The sequence below is a fragment of the Engystomops pustulosus genome, chromosome 5 (genome assembly GCF_040894005.1).
Source record: "Engystomops pustulosus chromosome 5, aEngPut4.maternal, whole genome shotgun sequence".
Classification (NCBI taxonomy): Eukaryota; Metazoa; Chordata; class Amphibia; order Anura; family Leptodactylidae; genus Engystomops; species Engystomops pustulosus.
The window spans coordinates 145566317-145586447 of NC_092415.1; the positions used below are offsets into that span (position 1 = coordinate 145566317).

Consider the following 20131-nt stretch of genomic DNA (forward strand, 5'->3'; position numbering starts at 1 on the left):
TCAAAAATCATTCTGCCGGTTATCCTGGTTAGGGCAACACCCCATATGTGGCAATAAACTACAGGATGCTCACATGGCAGGGCTCTGGAGGAAAGGGGCGTAATTTAGGTTTTGGAGCTCAGTTTTCACTAGATTGGTGTTGGGGTGTCCCTGAGGTACCAGTACAATAGAAACCCCCAAGAAGTGACCCCATTTTGGAAAAGGGCACCCCTCAAAGAATGTACCTAGGGTAATATGAGCATTTTAACCCCTAAGATGCTGAGCCAAATGTAATACAAAGTGAATGGGGCAGTGTAAAAATTGCATTGTTTTCATAAATGTGTAATTGAAGTGACAAATTAAATCAGCCCGACTCATGCCACTGAGGACAAACACCCCAAAAATCTTTGTGGCTTATTCCAGGTATGTCAATATCCTATATGTGGCAATCTGCAGGATGGAGACACAGCATGGCCCACTGGCATTTGGAGCACAGACATTTTACATATATTTTTTTTCTATGACAACATTGTCATATTGTGCCCAGTTCCAGCCACAGGAGACAAATGCCCCAAAGATCATGATGCGTGTTCTCCCGGGTACAGCAATACCCCATATGGGGCAATAATCTACAGACTGGGTACACAGCAGAGCTCAGCTGGGAAGATGGGAACTGATGTATAAGCTGTGCGTAGTACATCAGGGTAAAATCTACCTCTAGGTCCAGGGATGTGTGATAGATATGGAAGCACACTTTCATACATAGTCATGGTTTTTCCGGTCATTTTACAATGGTAAATGGTGTCCTTCCAAATGCCTTTTTTGGAGCACACCCTGCACCTCTTCTGTGTCCATCCCTTCTTAGCAGTTTGGGGAACTTTCCTAGAAAGTTCTGCCCTGGTACAATGCGTGATGTGGCCTCGCTTCTTGAAGTGCTGGCGCTCCCCCCTTCCTGGTCTCCAAAAAGAAAATATTTAAATGACCACCTTTTGAAATTCCAGGAAAGTTCCTCTCAGGTCTACACATCTATATAACACGTAAGAATTATATAGTGCCATCTGCATGATGTTCACGACCAGCTTCTTGTACCACACCCTCCATTTTGACATGTTGTTGTATGGCTGAAGCATCTGGTCCGACAAATCCACCCCTCCCATGTACCTATTCTAATCCAGTATGCAGTCAGGTTTGGGGGTTTCTGTACTGGAACCTCGTACTGAGACAGGGGTGCAGGTGCGCACATGTATTGTTGTTAATAGAAGGACCTCTTGTCCTTGTACTTAACACACAATACAGAGTTGCTGCATAGTACTCGGCTTTCCTGCATTCTAGTTTTTTGCCCAAGCAGATCTCTCTGATTTCTGCTTACAGTGCCGCATGCCACAGTATTTCAAGAAGCGAAGCACTTAAATAGTGTAGTACAGGCAGTCCCCGGGTTACATACAAGATAGGGTCTGTAGGTTTGTTCTTAAGTTGAATTTGTATGTAAGTCGGATCTGTATATTTTATCATTGTAATCCCAGCCAGAACTTTTTTGGTCTCTGTGACAATTGGATTTTAAAAATGTTGTCATAAGAATCAATATTAACACTAAAACTTCATTACAGACACCTGTGAAAACTGTTACAGCTGATGATTGTAGCCTAGGACTAAAGTACAGGAAATTACCAATATCCAGAGGTCCGTTTGTAACTATGGGTCGTATGTAAGTCGAGTGTTCTTAAGTAGGGGACCGCCTGTACTGGTGTAGAAATTGTCTAGGTTAAGGTGGTAGCCCTGGTCCAGCAGTGGGTGCACCAAATCCCACACTATCTTGGCAGTAATACCCAGGAAGGGTTGGCATTCTGGGGGCACTATAGTGGAGTCCTTACCTTCATATACTTTGAACTTGTAGGTATAGCCTGATGTACTTTTGCACATCTTATACATCTTCACGCCATACCTTGACCTCTTATTGGGGGTTGGGGTTGCGCATAAAACTAAGTGGGGATTTGGGCAATATGCTGTGCAGCGTAGAGATTGGTCTGGACTACAATTAAATTCAATAGCTCCTCATCAATAAAATACTTAAAGTCCACAGCTCTGAGCCCTGCCATGTCAAATTTAATTCTAGGTTGGCCCAAAAAGTCTGGGAGCTGAGGGGTATAATTATCTGAGGCTACCCATGTGGGGTCAGTGGAAGGCCCAGGCACTTCTCTAGCATAAACCCTACAACGCCTTCTCAGAGGTTCTTGCAGGTCACTGGAAGATGAGGAAAAAGGAGAGGTATAAGGGGACATCTTCCCCACTAGCTGACTGTGTCAGAGGCCAGCACGTTGTATGCCTTAACATGGTGTACGTCTTTTGAGACATTGTACACAGAAAAATTAGATAAAGTGCACAAAACTACACAGATATACCGCACAGCCGGCACTATGAAAAATCACCTAAGTACACCTACAGGCCCTCTGAAAAAAAACACCTATGTGCACCATGCAAAAAAAAAACCCTACAAAATGCACCTAGCTTGCTCTAAGATGCCCCAATTATGCTAAAGATACTGAGCGGCACTATTCACATGTCACATTGAAAAATGTGCCCAGTGCAGAACAACACAAACACAGCGCACTGACAAGTGTGATCACACAGGGAATATACAGGACACATGAGGGAACAGATGGGTATCAGATTTCACATGACATGGTTACACGTAATGCACAGGGTGCGCTAGTGCCGTAATAGTACGGCGATGAGTGCCAAAAGGTTAAGAGTAATGGGTAGTCTACTCTAAACGGGTGGAAGATTTCAGGTAACACGTGTCCTTTGCAGTCAGTAGTAGTTAAGTGGACGTACATGAGGCTGTACAATACTTCAAGTATTTTGTGAGTTAGTGGAAAAAAGAAGGCAATTAATCGAAATTCCTGGGTCGTTCACCAATAACTGCAATTATTTCAGAAAACTGGTGTACCAGCCCTGACCAATGTCCCAGTCTCTCTCTGTTATTGCTGCTGGGGCATTTGGAGAATTACATCTGTAGGGAAACACCCACACTAGTAAAACTTTCAGCAACAGTACTGAATGTGTTCATAGACTTTTATTAACTGTGTGTACAGTGTAAACGTTAAATGTATCCAAAAGATGGGATGCGAATGTAGCCTCAGTTGACAAACAAATACTTTGCTCCGATTACTTAAAACGGTTATATGCCATCTTTTACGTATTATACAGATTTTTTCTGTACTAGATAAAGAAAAAATTAAATTGACATATTACCAATATAGTGATCATAAAGTTGAAAAAAACAAAAGTGAAGTTACTAGAAAAGTTATGGCTTTTTGCAAAACGACTATAGTGTTAAGAGATTAAAAATGATTAGAACAGTTCCATCATCCATACAGTTTTCATGCACATCCTAACTGTGAAAAAAGCTTTCTGTGAAAGCAAAAAAACTTCTTAAAAAAGAAAACTACTTTGACAGTGTCTTATCACACATTTCAGCTCTAGTTCAGCTTTTTACATTGCCCATGCAGTATACCATTTGCTTAGGTGGTAGATTGCTCACAGTTGCAGAGAAGTCAGCATTTCCTCTTTGTTACCATGAGTAAATGGGAAGCTGCACATTCCTTTGTGAAATAACAGTATCAACCAAAACTCATTGAAAAGCAATATGACCCTATTCACATTTTGATGCTGAAACCAATGGAATTTACATAGTCCCCTATTAATACATTCAGCCATTACTACACAATCCTCTGGAACTGTCCAATTACAAAGAATTTGCACTAGATCAGAAATCTCTTAAACTTATTTGGTAAAAAAAAAAAAAAAGATATATTTTTATATTTGTATTGGAAAATGACTAAAATTCAGTATCACAAGCAGATGTTAAAAAAAAAAAAAACACCTTTGGTAAAAGAGGGACACATGGAATATTTAAATTAACCAAATATCTAGTGGGCTTTGTTATGCAATACAAAATTGGTATCCTTGATATAATTTAATATAGGTGTAAAATAGTTGGTTTGTTCGCAAAGTATTACTACACATGTTCATACCAAGTCTAATCAATAAATACACTGGGGGTTATTCATCAGACAGGCTCCTTAGGACAGTTCTAGGTCTGCCTTTTGAGCTCCGCAGCTGTGTCAGATTCATTAAAGTGGCTTTGGTGCTTTAATAAACGTTCTTATGCTGTCTGGGATTATTTTTCAAAAAGTTGCAAAATGCATAAAAAGTCCCAGCAAATATACCAGCAGGGGATTGGAGTGACTGACTTTTTAAGGCGGCTTTTTTTTTTTTTTTTTTTTTAAGTCACAAGACATGAAGCTAGACAGTAAATTCTCAGGCAATTACGTAAAAACGGCCACCACAGTTATCTTTTGCATCCATTCATTTTAATTGGAAATACGGTTATGTATCTGATCACCGTGAACCATGAACATGTTCTATATTTAAAAGTTTGTGGTAAAGTCTCTCCAGAGAAGTCTTTGTGGTGGGTTGCTCAGGAGACTAGGTTACGTGGGTGCCAGCTCTCCATACTTTTTGTAGATATGGTTTGTTTACGGTGGAATATGGGTTACATACGGGTGACATTTCCAGCCACAAAAACATGACTGCATAATGTATACCCGCAATGTGTGAGAGTGCCTGTGTGCATCCTGGAATCTGTAATTAATCTAAATAGCCAGACACCACTTTTGTGGAGATCTCCCTAAATATTTCAGTGCCTTTACTACACTTATCAGGCAAAACTATGTAAAGTAAATTACACAAGGCATAATCTATGCTGAATATTATTTATTTGGTTTGTTTGTTACTAATAGCATTCATCCATGTCATGCTCTGGCATAGATCGTGTCGTTCCGAGTCCCGAAACGCTCAAGCTGAGCTCTTCTGTAATACTTGAGCTCAGCTCTCCAGTAATGCTTGAACTAGGATCTTCAGCTATATTGGGACTTGGGACTCCAGCCATTATCGGACTGAGTTCCTGTACAAGACTGGAACTTGGATCCTCTGCAAGACTTGAATAAGATTCCTCTGCAACACTAGAGTTACGGTCATCAACCCCACTAGAATTCATTTCTACATGGTGAAAATAGTGGTCTTCTGTGTAGCTGGAGTTTGGTTCTCGAGATGGACAGGGAATAGGGTTGTGGAAATCAACTGAATGCATGTCACCATCATCATGATCTGGAAATATATCCTCAACATGGTCATAGACAGAATTCTCCTCAAAGACTGATGTTCTCTCTTGTGGTATACCATTTTGTTCAATCACACCTTCTTTTTTATATTTTCCCGCACAGATTGGCGGCAAAGCATTCTTTCCATTTGCATAATTTTTCTCCATATCCTTAGAAACTTCCAACGCCTGTGCCTTCTTGAAGATGGTTCTCATTGTTAAGGGAATTGACATGCACCTGAGAAAGACAATAACACAAACACTATTGTAACGAAGTTAAAATTGTATAAATTGTTCACAACAGTCATTTACATGTTATCATAACACTTAAAATAGGTAGGCCATAAAGTAGTTACCTTTCCAGAATTTTCAGAATAAATTCCTTGTTGCAGGGCAGTGGTGGATCAGATGCACTACTGTAAATGTTGCAGACTAATTTCCGGCAGCTCAATATATCGACAACAACTGTACAGAAAAATATGTAATTTTAGTTAAGATTAAAGGCATTCTCAGTAAAGAACAACAAGAACAATAGTAAGAGTTTCCCTTGTACATACATGATTGACCATGAATTCAGAGTATTCTGCGATATTGTCTTAGTATATTGGACACAGACCATTCAATAGTTGTTGGGCTAAATGAGTATTTACACAATTAAAAAAAAATATTAAATTTTCTTTTTCTCACTCAACGAACTTTAGTTAAAAGGGTTTTTCCTCATCTGAACACGATTTAATTAATCTGAGATTTTATATATATTCCACACACACACAGTTCAAGAAGCACAAAAACAATTGAAGCAGGAGGTTGCAGGCTACCTAGGACTGGGCCTCAAGTCCTCCATAAGTAGAAACCTGAAAAAGGAGTAGCACTCCAGTCTAAGATGGAGTGGTCCTCTTAATTCCATAAGTGGCAGATTGAGCCGAAACGTTGTTGCCATCACTCCTGGACTAAAAAGGACTACTTTTTTAACCACAACTTGACTGGAGTGCTACTCATTACACAGATTTTTCAATTGGATGAGATATAATATAAATATATATATATATATGAAATAAAAGAAGTCCAAGGCAGCACAACCAAGTGGCCAGGGTGCAAAAATCTGGATATCCGTGGCAAGGGAGGCCATCTGGATATGGTGTATTTAAGGGAGGCAGCAGCACTCCAGTTAGTAGATTAAATCAGGGTGATCTTTATTTCAGATGCGACGTTTCGGTGTATCCACCTTTTTCAAGAGTATATAATATAATATATATATATTTTATTATATGCACCTGTAGTCATATCGTTCCTTGGAAACAATATGGCTATCCTTCGATACACAGCTGAAATTGGTGTTCCTTTCCATAGGACTGCTGTGGAACATGCAGTAACCTCCAATTTTGTTCATGAAAAAACTTTGTTTTTTTGCAGAATCACTCCAGCAGTGATGGTTGTATCCAGAGACGAAACTGCTTGTTGCTCGGACAAATACTTCGCCCGCTCGAGAAAATGGCATCTCCCGCCGTTTTGCTTTTTGGCGGCCAGAAACAGAGCCAATCACAAACCAGGAGACTCTGCACTCCACCCAGCATGACGTGGTGCCCTTACACGTCGATAGCAGTGGTTGGCTGGCCAGATCAGGTGACCCTGGAATAGACTAGCCCCTGCCTGCGCTGCTCGGATCATTCTGTGTCTGGATGCCGCTAGGGAGAGAGCTGCTGCTGGTCAGGGAAAGCGTTAGGCTGTTCTATTAGAATAGTGTTAGGCAGGAGTGATTCTACAAGAACCCAACAGCCCTTCTTAGGGCTACAATAACGTTATACATTTTTTTTTTTTTATTTGCAGCTAGTACCATATTGTGAGGAATTTGCAGGGGGACTTGCTACCGTTGTGTTTAGCTCTTAGGGACACACATATCCACCTCAAACACCAAAGTGGGAAAATTTATTAGGGGTTTGATTTCAATTAGGCACAGACTTTTTATTTTACGTTTATTTTTTCATAACTCAGCGTCATCTCATCTGGCATAGCAGTGTGCTTTCATACTTGGCTAGAAAATAGCCATAGCAATAGGATAGCATCTTTTGGTTTTAAAAACTAAAAAACACAAAAAAAAAAAACACAAAAAAAACACAAAAAAAAGTAAAAAAAAAATTAAAGTTATAACTTTCATTTTCAAAATGTTTAACCCGAGGGCTAGGGGTAGAGGACGAGGACGAGGGCGGGGACGTGGGCGTCCAACTACTGCAGGGGTCAGAGGCCGTGGTCCTGGGCGGGGTGAGATACCACCTGCTGATGAGGGAGCAGGGGAACGCCGCAGAGCTACACTCCCTAGGTTCATGTCTGAAGTTACTGGGACTCGTGGTAGAGCACTGTTGAGGCCAGAACAGTGCGAACAGGTGATGTCGTGGATTGCCGACAATGCTTCGAGCAATTTGTCCACCAGTCAGTCTTCCACGCAGTCCACCCATGTCACCGAAATCGGCACTCCTCCAGCTCCTGCACCTCAGCCTCCTCCCCCCCAGTCTGCCCCCTCCCAGGAAAATTTGGCATTTGAACCGGCATACTCTGAGGAACTGTTTTCTGGACTCTTCCCACAGTCACAAACCACTTGTCCGGTTGCTGCTGAGCAATTTTCCGATGCCCAGGTTTTCCACCAGTCGCAGTCTGTGGGTGATGATGACCTTCTTGACGTAGTGGAAGAAGTGTGTAAAGAGGTGTCCGACGATGAGGAGACACGGTTGTCAGACAGTGGTGAAGTTGTTGTCAGGGCAGGAAGTCCGAGGGGGGAGCAGACTGAGGGATCGGAGGATGATGAGGTGACAGACCCAAGCTGGGTTGAGAGGCCGGGTGAACACAGTGCTTCTGAGACGGAGGAGAGTCCTCGACCAGAACAGGTTGGAAGAGGCAGTGGTGGGGCCAGACGGAGAGGCAGGGCCAGAGCAGGTGCATCAGCGCCAAATGTGTCACGTAGTGAAGCTCCCGTGGCGAGGGCTCCCGCGGCGAGGGCTAGATTTTCAGAAGTCTGGAGGTTCTTTAAGGAAACACCGGATGACCGACGGACTGTGGTGTGCAACCTTTGCCAAACCAGGATCAGCAGGGGTTCCACCACTACTAGCTTAACTACCACCAGTATGCGCAGGCATATGAATGCTAAACACCCCACTCAGTGGCACCAAGCCCGTTCACCTCCGGCCGTGCACACCACTGCTCCTTCCCCTGTGTCAGCTGATAGTCAGCCCCCTGCCCAGGACCCTGGCACAAAAACCCCATCGTCGCCTCCACGATCCTCCACAGCATCCACCAGCGTTCAGCTCTCCATACCCCAGACGCTGGAGCGGAAACGGAAATATAGTGCAACCCACCCGCACGCCCAAGCCCTTAATGTCCACATCTCCAGATTGCTTAGCCTGGAGATGCTGCCCTATAGGCTAGTAGAGACCGAGGCCTTTCGCAACCTCATGGCGGCGGCCGCCCCTCGGTATTCGGTCCCCAGCCGCCACTACTTTTCCCGATGTGCCGTCCCAGCCCTGCACCAGCACGTGTCAGACAACATCATCCGTGCCCTGACCAACGCCGTTTCTGACAAGGTCCACCTGACCACGGACACGTGGACGAGTGCTGCCGGGCAGGGCCACTATATATCGCTGACGGCACATTGGGTTAACTTGGTGGAGGCTGGGACCGAGTCTGACCCTGCGGCTGGTCATATACTGCCGACGCCGAGGATTGCGGGGCCTACCTCGGTCCAGGTCTTTCAGGCATACTATGCCTCCTCCTCCTCCCACCCCTCCTCCACCTCCTCCTCCGAACTACCATCCGTGGGCATGGCGCCATCAGTCGCTAGCTCTAGGCACAGCAGCAGTGCCGTCGCTAAGCGACAGCAGGCGGTGCTCAAACTGCTGAGCCTAGGCGATAAAAGGCACACCGCCCAAGAGCTATTACAGGGCATCACGGCGCAGACTGATCTGTGGCTGGCACCGCTGAACCTGAAGCCAGGCATGGTTGTGTGTGACAACGGCCGTAACCTGGTGGCGGCTCTGCAACTCGGCAGACTGACACATGTGCCATGCCTGGCCCATGTGTTAAATCTGATAGTTCAGCGTTTCCTCAAGACATACCCCAATCTGTCTGATTTGCTCACGAAGGTGCGCCGCATCTGTGCGCATTTCAGGAAGTCCAGCACAGATGCTGCCACTCTCAGGGCAGCGCAGCGCCGCCTCCAACTGCCCGCTCACCGACTGTTGTGCGACGTGCCCACGAGGTGGAATTCAACATTAACCATGTTATCCAGAGTTTACCAGCAGCGCAGAGCGATTGTAGACTGCCAGATGTCAACTTCCACCAGAACTGGTAGTCAGGTCAGTCAGCTTCCTCAAGTCTACAATGAGGAGTGGACGTGGATGTCTGATATCTGTCAGGTGCTGAGTAACTTCGAGGAGTCAACACAGATGGTCAGTGGCGATGCCGCCATCATCAGCCTCACCATCCCGCTGCTTGGCCTGTTGAAAAACTCTCTGATCAGCATGAAGTCGGAAGCTTTGCGCTCGTCACAAGCGACGGGGGAAGAAGATTCCCTTGTTGATAGCCAAAGCACCCTTAGGTCTGTTTCTCAGCGCATATCGGAGGAGGTGGAGGTGGAGGAGGATGAGGAGGAAGAGGAGGAGAATGTTGGCGAGACACAAGAGGGGACCATTGTTCAGTCCTTCACTGTTCAGTGTGTATGGGCAGAAGAAGAGGAGTTGGAGGAGGAGGAAATGGACAGTCAGGCCAGTGAGGGGAGTGAATTCTTACGTGTTGGTACTCTGGCGCATATGGCAGATTTCATGCTAGGCTGCCTATCCCGTGACCCTCGCGTTCAAAGAATTTATTCCAGCACCGATTACTGGGTATTCACTCTCCTGGACCCACGGTACAAGCAAAATCTTTCCACTCTCATCCCTGGAGAGGAAAGGAGTGTGAGAATGCATGAATACCAGCAGGCCCTGGTGCACAAGCTGAAACACTATTTCCCTTCTGACAGCGCTAGCGGCAGAGTGCGTAGTTCTGCGGGACAAGTAGCGAGGGAGAGTAGGCGAGCAGGCAGCTTGTCCAGCACTGGCAAGGGTACGCTTTACAAGGCTTTTGCCAGCTTTATGTCACCCCAGCAAGACACTGTCACCTGTCCCCAGTCTCGGCAGAGTAGGGCTGATCTTTACAGAAAGATGGTGAGGGAGTACGTAGCTGACCATACCATCGTCCTAAATGATCACACAGCTCCCTACAACTACTGGGTTTCAAAGCTGGACATGTGGCACGAACTGGCGCTGTACGCCTTGGAGGTTCTTGCCTGCCCTGCCGCTAGCGTGTTGTCCGAGCGGGTTTTCAGTGCAGCTGGTGGCATCATCACCGATAAGCGTACACGCCTGTCGACTGACAGCGCTGACAGGCTGACGCTTATTAAGATGAATAAAGCCTGGATTTCTCATAATTTCCAATCTCCACCAGGTGAAGGAAGCTCAACCTGAATAATTTATGCACTCCTCCTCCTCCTCAATTTCTTCCTCCTCCTCCTCTTTGTACACTAAAGCAGAGGAAACTGGCTATTTTTTGACAGGGCCCACTGGCTCTAGCTATAGTACTTTATGCATTTAATTTTTCTGGAGGGCCACCTACCCGGTCCTCTGTTTTAAACAATTTTTGGGAGTGCCACATACAGGCACTCAATCTATTCAATTTTTCTGGAGGGCCACCTACCTGCTCCTCTGGTTTGAAAACTTTTTTGAACTGCCACATACAGGCACTATCCAAATTAAACTGTCTCCATAGCAGCCTCCACACGTTGTCTCCATTGCTACCTCCAAAAGTCGTCCATATAGCTGCCTCCATACATCGTCCCCTTATCAAACGAGGTGTGTCAGGCAGAAATTTGGGTTGTTTTCATGGATTCCACATCAAAGTTGTTAACTTTGTCGCCACCCTGCTGTGTTATCCACAAAATATACTGCCAAACTTTTACCATTTACGGATATTATTTCAGCGCTTCTTGCGCATCTGTTTACATTCCCCTCACCCGCCATATCCCAAACTTATAAGAACGCTACTACACTTAACTTGGTGCAGGCTGGGACCGAGTCTGACCCTGGGGCTGGTCATATACTGCCGACGCAGAGGATTGCGGGGCCTACCTCGGTCCACGTCTCAAAGGCCTACTATACCTCCTCCTCCTCCTACCCCTCCTCCACCTCCTCCTCCTCCGAATTACCATCCGTGGGCATGGCGCCATCAGTCGGTAGCTCTAGGCACAGCAGCAGTGCCGTCACTAAGCGACAGCAGGCGGTGCTCAAACTGCTGAGCCTAGGCGATAAAAGGCACACCGCCCAAGAGCTATTACAGGGCATTCCACATCAAACTTGTTAACTTTGTCGCCACCCTGCTGTGTAATCCACAAAATATACTGGCAAACTTTTATCATTTACCGATATTATTTGAGCGCTTCTTGCGCATCTGTTTACATTCCCCTCACCCGCCATATCCCAAACTTATAAGAACGCTACTACACTTGATCTTATACAAAAGGTTCTTAGAAGTGCTGTTTGGGGAGTAGCCTAGAGACAGGGGCTTGGATTGGCGAAAGCTCGCCTGGCAGCGGAGCGCCAGCTCCATGCCAAGATCCAACTAACATAGTTTTAACTGCAGCACCCTTAATCTACTACTAGCTCACTGCCTCCATACATGGTCCCCTTATCAAACGAGCTGTGTCAGGCAGAATTTTGGGTTGTTTTCATGGCTTCCACTTCAAACTTGTTAACTTTGTCGCCACCCTGCTGTGTAATCCACAAAATATACTGGTAAACTTTTATCATTTACCGATATTATTTGAGCGCTTCTTGCTCACCTCCTTTGGTTCCTCTCTGCCACCCATTGGTTTTAAGCCTGAGTCCATTTGGGTTATGTTGCCAAGACACTCTCTAGCCTGCCGCTGCTGCCGCTGCCTCTGCATGCCGTCCCCTATAGTGTCAGGGTCAATTATTGGATGTTTTAGATGCTATCTAGCTTCATTCTGTCACTCTGTCATGGCCATGCTGTTGCCCATAATTTTGGCATAATGGTGCGTTTAAGCAGCCTCAGAGGCATCCATGCATGCTGCCCCTGCTGTTTCCTGTCCATTTCCGTGGTGTTTCCATCCTTTTCTGAGGTTTCCAGGTGTTTGGCCAAGCTTCCTTGTGCAGACCCTTGGTCCCCTTGAAAAATGCTCGAGTCTCCCATTGACTTCAATGGGGCTCGTTATTCGAGACGAGCACTCGAGCATCGGGAAAAGTTCGTCTCGAATAACGAGTACCCGAGCATTTTAGTGCTCGCTCATCTCTAATCATGAACTCATTAAGTATCGCCGTGTCCAAAAATGCCCAAAATATAATAACTGTTTTTCAGTGCATTTAACCCCGTAACGGAAAAAGTCGCAAATGGCATTTTTTTGCCATTTTGAAAAATATTTTAAAAATTCAATAAAAAGTTATCAAAAGGTCATACAGTCCTAAAAATATAAGCATTGAAAACGTCATCAAACTTCGCAAAAAATTACACCACCCACAGCTCTGTACACCGAAGTATGAAAAAGTTATTGGCAAAAGAAGACGGAAAAAATGAATTTTTTTTTGTACAGGAAGTTTTAATTTTTGTAAAATGTATGAAAACATTATAAAACCTATACAAATTTGGTATCCCAGTGATCGTACTGAATGTTTGAAGGTGGTGGGTAAAAAATAAAGACGCAAAAACGAAAAAGGGCCTGGTCCTTAAGGGTTAAGGATCGCCTTCGGCTGAACTCGGCCAGTTATCCTTACTTATAAGGAAGTGGCATGGATATGGATGGAAACTGTTTTGGAGGGTATGTAGGAGTTACTGGGTGCTTTGTAAAGGAGTTCAAAGTGGCCTGTATGGAGTGAAGGCAGGCAGCAGCTGGGATTCTAAGCCCACCCTCCCACAGATAACCTCCTTCACAATAACTAACCTACACAGTATTAGTAGAACAGCACGGACTGTAATCATCCGCTCTGTTCTGCTGCATTAGGGCCACTTTCAGAACCAGGTCCCTGGCTGCTGCAGGTTTGGCATAATTATAAGTCCGAACCTGCAGCACTGGTAGAGACCCCTTTTATCTCTAAAATGGAGGAGGCTCTGCGGCCTTCCTTTTAATACAGCCTTGCAAGAAATATGACAGATCTTATTACCATTTTAATTTTGATGACAACACATATATTGTATAATACAAAGAGGTGGAAAGTAATAAATTATTTGTTGAGTTCAGGGGCGTAACTACAGCGGTAGCAGCTATAGCAGCCGCAATGGGCCCGCAGTGTCAGGGGGCCCCGACATCTGACCTGACACAAAGAATGGAGAATGTTCACCATCATATCGATATTGTACTGCACATTGTCCAGCATAATATGTATATAACATATACTGTGATGTATATATATCTGCAGTATCTGTGATGTGTATATGGTGTCTGTATACACTGTATGTGAGCATGTTGCATATGGCACTGTCAGGGCCGGATTAAGGTTGGTGGGGGCCCCTGGGCGCAAAATCTGGTGGAGGCCCCCACTGAGTGTAGTGTACATACACGTCCCCCTGCTTCCTTTCCACAATCCCAGCTACATACAGCCGCCTCGTTCCCAGTAACACAGCTACATACAGCCGCCTCGTTCCCAGTAACACAGCTACATACAGCCGCCTCGTTCCCAGTAACACAGCTACATACAGCCGCCTCGTTCCCAGTAACACAGCTACATACAGCCGCCTCGTTCCCAGTAACACAGCTACATACAGCCGCCTCGCGCCCAGTAACACAGCTACATACAGCCGCCTCGCGCCCAGTAACACAGCTACTTACAGCCGCCTCGCGCCCAGTAACACAGCTACTTACAGCCGCCTCGCGCCCAGTAACACAGCTACTTACAGCCGCCTCGCGCCCAGTAACACAGCTACTTACAGCCGCCTCATCCCCATTAACACAGTTACATACAGCCGCCTCGGCCCCAGTAACACAGCTACATACAGCCGCCTCGGCCCCAGTAACACAGCTACATACAGCCGCCTCGCCCCCAGTAACACAGCTACATGTTAACGTGTGCCCGCCAAGCTTGAGCGTGGCAAGCACATGTCTGGCGTGCTGGAGAGGAAGAGAGGTGATCGCAGCTCACCCCTCCCCTCTCCATAGATAATAGAACCGTCTCTCTCTCTTTTGCGGCCATGGCTCGAAACAGTGAGTACTCATTGTGCTCACCGTATCAAGCCCAGGCTATAGACTCCTATGAGGGAAGTATATCCGGCAGCAAATTTGCAGCCAGATAAACGTCCCTCATACGTTCTTATGAATGTACCCTTACACAGACATGTTTATACAATTACACACACCTTTATATACTTATATACACAGATAAAGTTCTAAACTCGTATACTTGCACCCATATATACACACACAAGTATATATACACTTATACATTTATACACTAATACACAGAGTATATACAAACTCAAAGTATATACACACATACAGCAAATACACACACACATTCAGTATATAGAGCATATACATACATACCATATACCCAGCATAATATATAAAATTTAAATGTACACGCATATATATATATATATATATATATATATATATGCGCATCTATACACAGTAGATGCATATATACCCATATACACAGTATATACACATAAATAAACAGTATAATCACATATACACAGTAGATGCATATATACACAGTATATACACACAGATGCACATAAATAAACAGTATATACACATATACACAGTAGATGCATTTATACGCTGTACATACATATATACACAGTATATACACAGTATATACACATATACACAGTATATGCACATAAATAAACAGTATTTACACATATACACAGTAGATACATTTATACACTGTACATACATAAATAAACAGTATATACCCATATACACATAAATAAACAGTATATACACATATACACAGTATATACATATATACACATACAGATAAATACATATGTATATACTTACCTTTTAGGGTGACCAGCCGTGGCTTCAGGCAGGCGTTCGGGCGGTGGGGTGTCTTTTGGTTGTTGTTCGGTCGGGGAGGGAGTCGGTGGTGCTTCTTCAAGCGGAGGGGGGGGGGGGGGCGCTTATTCGGCCGGGGAGGGGGGTGATGGTGGGTGCTTGTTTGAGCAGGGTGCGGGGGGAGCGGCGGATGCTTTTTTGAGCAGCGGGCGGGGGGTGGGCGGGAGTCAAGCACGGTGGCTTGTTCGGGCGGGGGGGGGGGGTTATTGTCTCGGCCATGCATGGCGGGGGATAGGTGGGCCAGCAGGCTGTCACCTTTGTCGGGGGGCCGGGCGGGGGCGGTGTCACCTGTGTGCCAGGGCACCCTTGTTCGGAGCGGGAGCGAGAGCGGGGGCGGGAGATCGAGCAGGCTTTCTTTTTCAGGCGGGCCACCGGGGGGTTGGTTGCTCAGCCTGGGGTGCATGGCTGGGGATAGGCGGGCCGGGAGGCGGTAACCTGTTGCGGGAGGGGGTCCGCGAGTTGGAGGCGGTGTCACCTGTGCGAAGTGGGCAGCCTGGGAGGTGGAAGCGGTCACCCGTGTCTAGCGGCGGTGGGCATCTCAGGCGGGGGAACGATGGTTGCGATCTGGTGGGGGCCCCTAGGGCGGGCAAGATGGTGGGGGCCCCGGGGCTCGAGCTCCGGGAGCCCCGCCTATAATCCGGCCCTGGGCACTGTATGTGTGTGTATATGCTGTGTGTGGACATGAGTGTATTTATATGTGATTGTAAGTCACATGTGTGAGTATACTAATACGTATATTTTTTAAGTGGAAAAAGGGGCCCCATGCAGTAGCCTGCTAGGGGACCCCGTCTCTCCTATTTACACCACTGGTTGAGTTACCACAAGAATCTCTTGTTTTAACCATAATCTTTTGCTTTTGCAACACTCTGCCTATTCAGTTGGTATGTCAGTATACCTTTATCCCTGCTGTATGCATGTTTGAACATGGCCAAAAACATGGCCCAAGGACTTCTGTTGATAAATGGGGTGTACCCCCAGTGATCTCACTGATCAAATATGTGCAAATATTATGTAAAATGGACTTGAAAACAATACATACCACTGGACAGATTACCACCATTAGGATGCTGGAACGAAATGCAGAACCTAAAGTCTCTTTGCAAGGAGACCTCAAAGTGTATCATGTCTGTGTGATCTGGAAACAGTAAGCCATAATACAGGATATCAGTTTCAGAACAACAAAAAAAACCCCACACACTTGTGTGGGGGGGCACACTGAACATGCATCTATTCCGCTTTCTTCAAATGTAAAGTAAAGCCCTGACAAAATGGCAGAATATAGAGAATCATTCAGGTCTAGTTTATATGCATGGTGAACTGCAATTTGCTGCTTTTCTTCGGTTCTCCCTTCGGCACTATTCACATGGTCAAATTTGACACAGATTTTCTTTAACAAAATTTGTGTTTAAAAAAAAAAAATATTATAAGATATCTGCCAACTTGCAGAAAAAAAATGCATTAAATTATTTATATAGCGCCTACAGATTACACAGTGCTGCACAAAGCATGCAAAACTTGAATGAATCTATATATTACTGACCACTGTGCCAACAGGTCATCTTTTTGCAAATTTGATCTAGAGCTTTGACCACACTTAGTTACCTTAGTAGTCAGAACCAAAGACCTATTAAAGGGGTTTTCCCACGAAAGAAAATTCTCACAAGTCAATCCCTTAGTGGATGTTTACACACTAAAGATCATTTTAGCCCCTTACTTTAAAATGTTATACAGTTGTATTGCCGTTTTAGATCTACTGGGTCGTGTCTAGGGGCAACTGAAATTGTGTACAGCAGAACTGATAGAGACAGATTGGACTTCTTAACAAAAATTTAAAAAATACAGCATTTCACTAATATAACAGTGAATTAGATAATGTTATTTTGTTATCCCGAGTACATATAAGAAACTTGTCTTTGTAGGAATACCCCTTTAAAGGCTTTGCCAATTGAGTACAGAAATCCAAACAATAGTTAATGAGGTGTGAGTGTTCAGATGCTATCTGGTGAGGTTTTCTGCATTTGTTTTTTTAAGTTAGACAAACAAAAAACACCTTACCCTTATGGTTTATTGTGTTGGATATACAGCTGCTGAGTAGAGTATTGTAAGCTTCTTGGTGTTGTAAAACTTCCAGAATTGTTTGGACGTGGCTTGGATGAATAAAAGGTATTTTGCTCACCAATGCACCAATCACAGAATTTTCATTATCCCTCCTGCTGGTCATCACATAACAGTGATCTCTACAATCTGAAAGGGACTATGGAAATAAAGGTAATTTGCACAATTTTTTTTAAAATAAATATATATAATGCACGTTTTTCTTTTGTATGGTGAACCTGCAGCCATTCTGCAAGAATTAAAAAACCAGCCACAATCGGCTTGTCTGCATATAATGCAGTGACTTTTCCCTGGGTGAGGGGCTAGAGTTTAAAGGATATCTAGCAGCAGATTACCAGTGTTAGACTGTCCTAATAAGGCTGCTCATTACCTTTAGGGGGATCATGGGACTTCTTTGCACTAAATCTTCAAGTTCCATCATCCCCTAGGACAGTGATGGCGAACCGAGTGCCCAAACTACAACCAAAATCCACTTATTTACCCTGATGTGCCAATGTGCCATTTTAAGCAGTTACTTATTGCTACCTGTTCTTCCACTTCTTTAATTGTATCGGCCGCCTGAGATCAGAAATACAGTTGAACAAGGTGTCCAAATTCAGACTATCATTGTAGCTTCTCTTCAGGGTCTCTCGTTTAGGAAGAATGGTGGGTCCAGAATGAGGACCTCCAAAGATAATGCAGTTCTTTCAACACCTTCTCACTTTTCAAGCAGTTCCAAACAGTCAATGAAGTGTTGCTGTAAAATAGTGCTGAGCGCTGCATCTTGTAAGTTGCCTAGGACTGCAGGAAGATTTAATGGATATGTTCCTGTTTCATGAAGTCTGTCCTGGGTTGATAGCCTGAGTTCCCACAGAAAGGGCTCTGAGTGCCACCTCTGGCACCAGTGCCATAGGTTCGCCATCACTGCCCTAGGAGGTTACAAACAGCTACCTCTAGGGGGTGCGTCCTTGGACCATTTTTAAACGTACTGAAAAAGTCAGCTCAACTTTGGCCAAAGGAGAATGTAGGGAAGAGCAGCATCCCCTCCTTATGACTCAGAGGTTTGATGGCAAAACTGTACAAGGTGCTGAGAAATGAAGAGCAGACTCCCCCACCCCCCTCCCAGCATCATATTTTTATGAAAAATGGAAGAAAGAAGTATATATTTCTATGGAGGAACGGGTAGATTCGTTAAAAAAAAATTGATAAAACAAGACATTTTTCCTATGCCATGTGAATTTTTTTTGATGCATAGAGTTTTTTTTATACCCCTAAACTTTTGGATAAATAAAAAAAAAAAAAAAAATGTCCTCGATGTCATTTGGTGAATGTGAACCAGATCCATATGAGGTGCGCAAAATTATTTCACTTCTGGAAGGAAGTAATTGAGAATTTGCAATGTATTATACCATATCATGCTAAGATGTGTTTTGGGTTCTTAAATTGGTATAAGGAGTTCAATCCAGAAGATACTATACTCTATGAAGGGTCTTTTAATGGCAAGGAAGGTCATCTTGTACAATTGGAAAATCAGGTACGCACCCAAGTTACAGGATTGGGAGAGAAAAATGTACATTTAGGTTCCACTAGTCCACCATGACGGCCACCTGGAGGATGCCCCTTCTCCTTTTCTGTTCCCACAGAGGTCAGAGATTAAAAGGTCCCCTCCCACATCCTCTTGCCAGTGACTACCAAATAACCACATGCAAAATGTGGATGCAAAAATTATTTAATGAAAAAGATTCAAACAATCCAGCGCTTGTATATGAAAAGATTTTTGCTTCTTTATTAAATCATCATATAAAATTGAACAGCACATCGTGGTATCCACAAACAGCTACGCTCATTTCCAGTAAAAAAAAACAAAAAACTCTTCATCATGGCTAACATGTGCAACACCCTCGCCGATGCAAGGCAGAGAGGTGGTTGCGAATACATCCCACCATGTAGCTTGCAGCCCGTGTAGGGTCTGATCAGCCCCACAGCATGTCACTACATCACACAGGGGAACACTGCAGCGGTAGAGTCTGCCTGGTAAGGCAGGAGTTAATTGTTTTCTGTGATGTAATTCCAGCAACCAATCACAGGTGTTATACTTTGTTTCTGTGAGCTGAGACGTGAGCTGAGATGTAATTGGAGGAGAAGTCAGGAAACTTCTAGAGAGCAGTCTAATCTAGTTAGACAGGAAGACAGACTCAGAAGAGTCAGTGCAGCCAGCACACCAGACCAGAGCAGGTGAGCCCAGCTCCCTGCCTGAGTGTAGTGAGTTAGTCAGTGAGGAAAGGGGTATCATCCTACCATCAAGGGTGATACCTGAAGCAACCCAGGACAAGCTGAAGCATCCTTCCAGGACACAGCTATCTTCCAGCCTGCCATTGCATCCAGGCTAATGATCCATCCTGTGGCTCCCTCCAACTGCATCTCCAGCATTCTACCATTCTGTTAAGGCACGTTGCTACCATTCCTGCCGGTTCCCAATAAAGAACTGTAAGTTATTTTTGTTTAACGTCTGCCTCCGTCTGGTCCCTGCTACTACGGCTGTCACCATCACGGGCACCCTGTCCACCACACAGAGACTCATAGTCTAGGCACCAAAGGGTTGCCCCAGGGAGAACCGCTATAGCAGCCTCTCCCTCATCATTTCTTGCCAACACCACTCTGCTGAAGACCTACCAGGCTGTAGAACAGCCCTCCGGTTCCCCATACCAAGCACCGTGACAATAGCGTGCCTAGGCTGCAACCGCCAGCCACTCAGGTACTGCGGGCCCCGGCTGTCTCCAGGCCCCAAGAAAAGGCTAGGCCCT

The 20131-nt window shown here is 44.9% G+C and overlaps 1 protein-coding gene across 2 annotated transcripts in view; it reads right to left on the bottom strand.

Moving 5' to 3' along the window:
• Positions 1 to 4339: 4339 nt before the first annotated feature.
• Positions 4340 to 20131, bottom strand: part of LOC140133303 (mediator of RNA polymerase II transcription subunit 1-like) — a 61757-nt gene continuing 45965 nt past the window's right edge. Inside the window, exons 12-15 of one of the 2 annotated variants that reach the window (XM_072153324.1) lie at positions 17289 to 17487; positions 16273 to 16368; positions 5497 to 5605; positions 4340 to 5378 (exon numbers count right to left, since the gene is read on the bottom strand). In XM_072153324.1, coding sequence (XP_072009425.1) covers positions 4775 to 5378; positions 5497 to 5605; positions 16273 to 16368; positions 17289 to 17487 — 1008 coding nt within the window. In that variant the 3' untranslated portion in view covers positions 4340 to 4774. The remainder of the gene's footprint in view (positions 5379 to 5496; positions 5606 to 16272; positions 16369 to 17288; positions 17488 to 20131) is intronic. The other variant, XM_072153322.1, reaches the window with a different exon arrangement.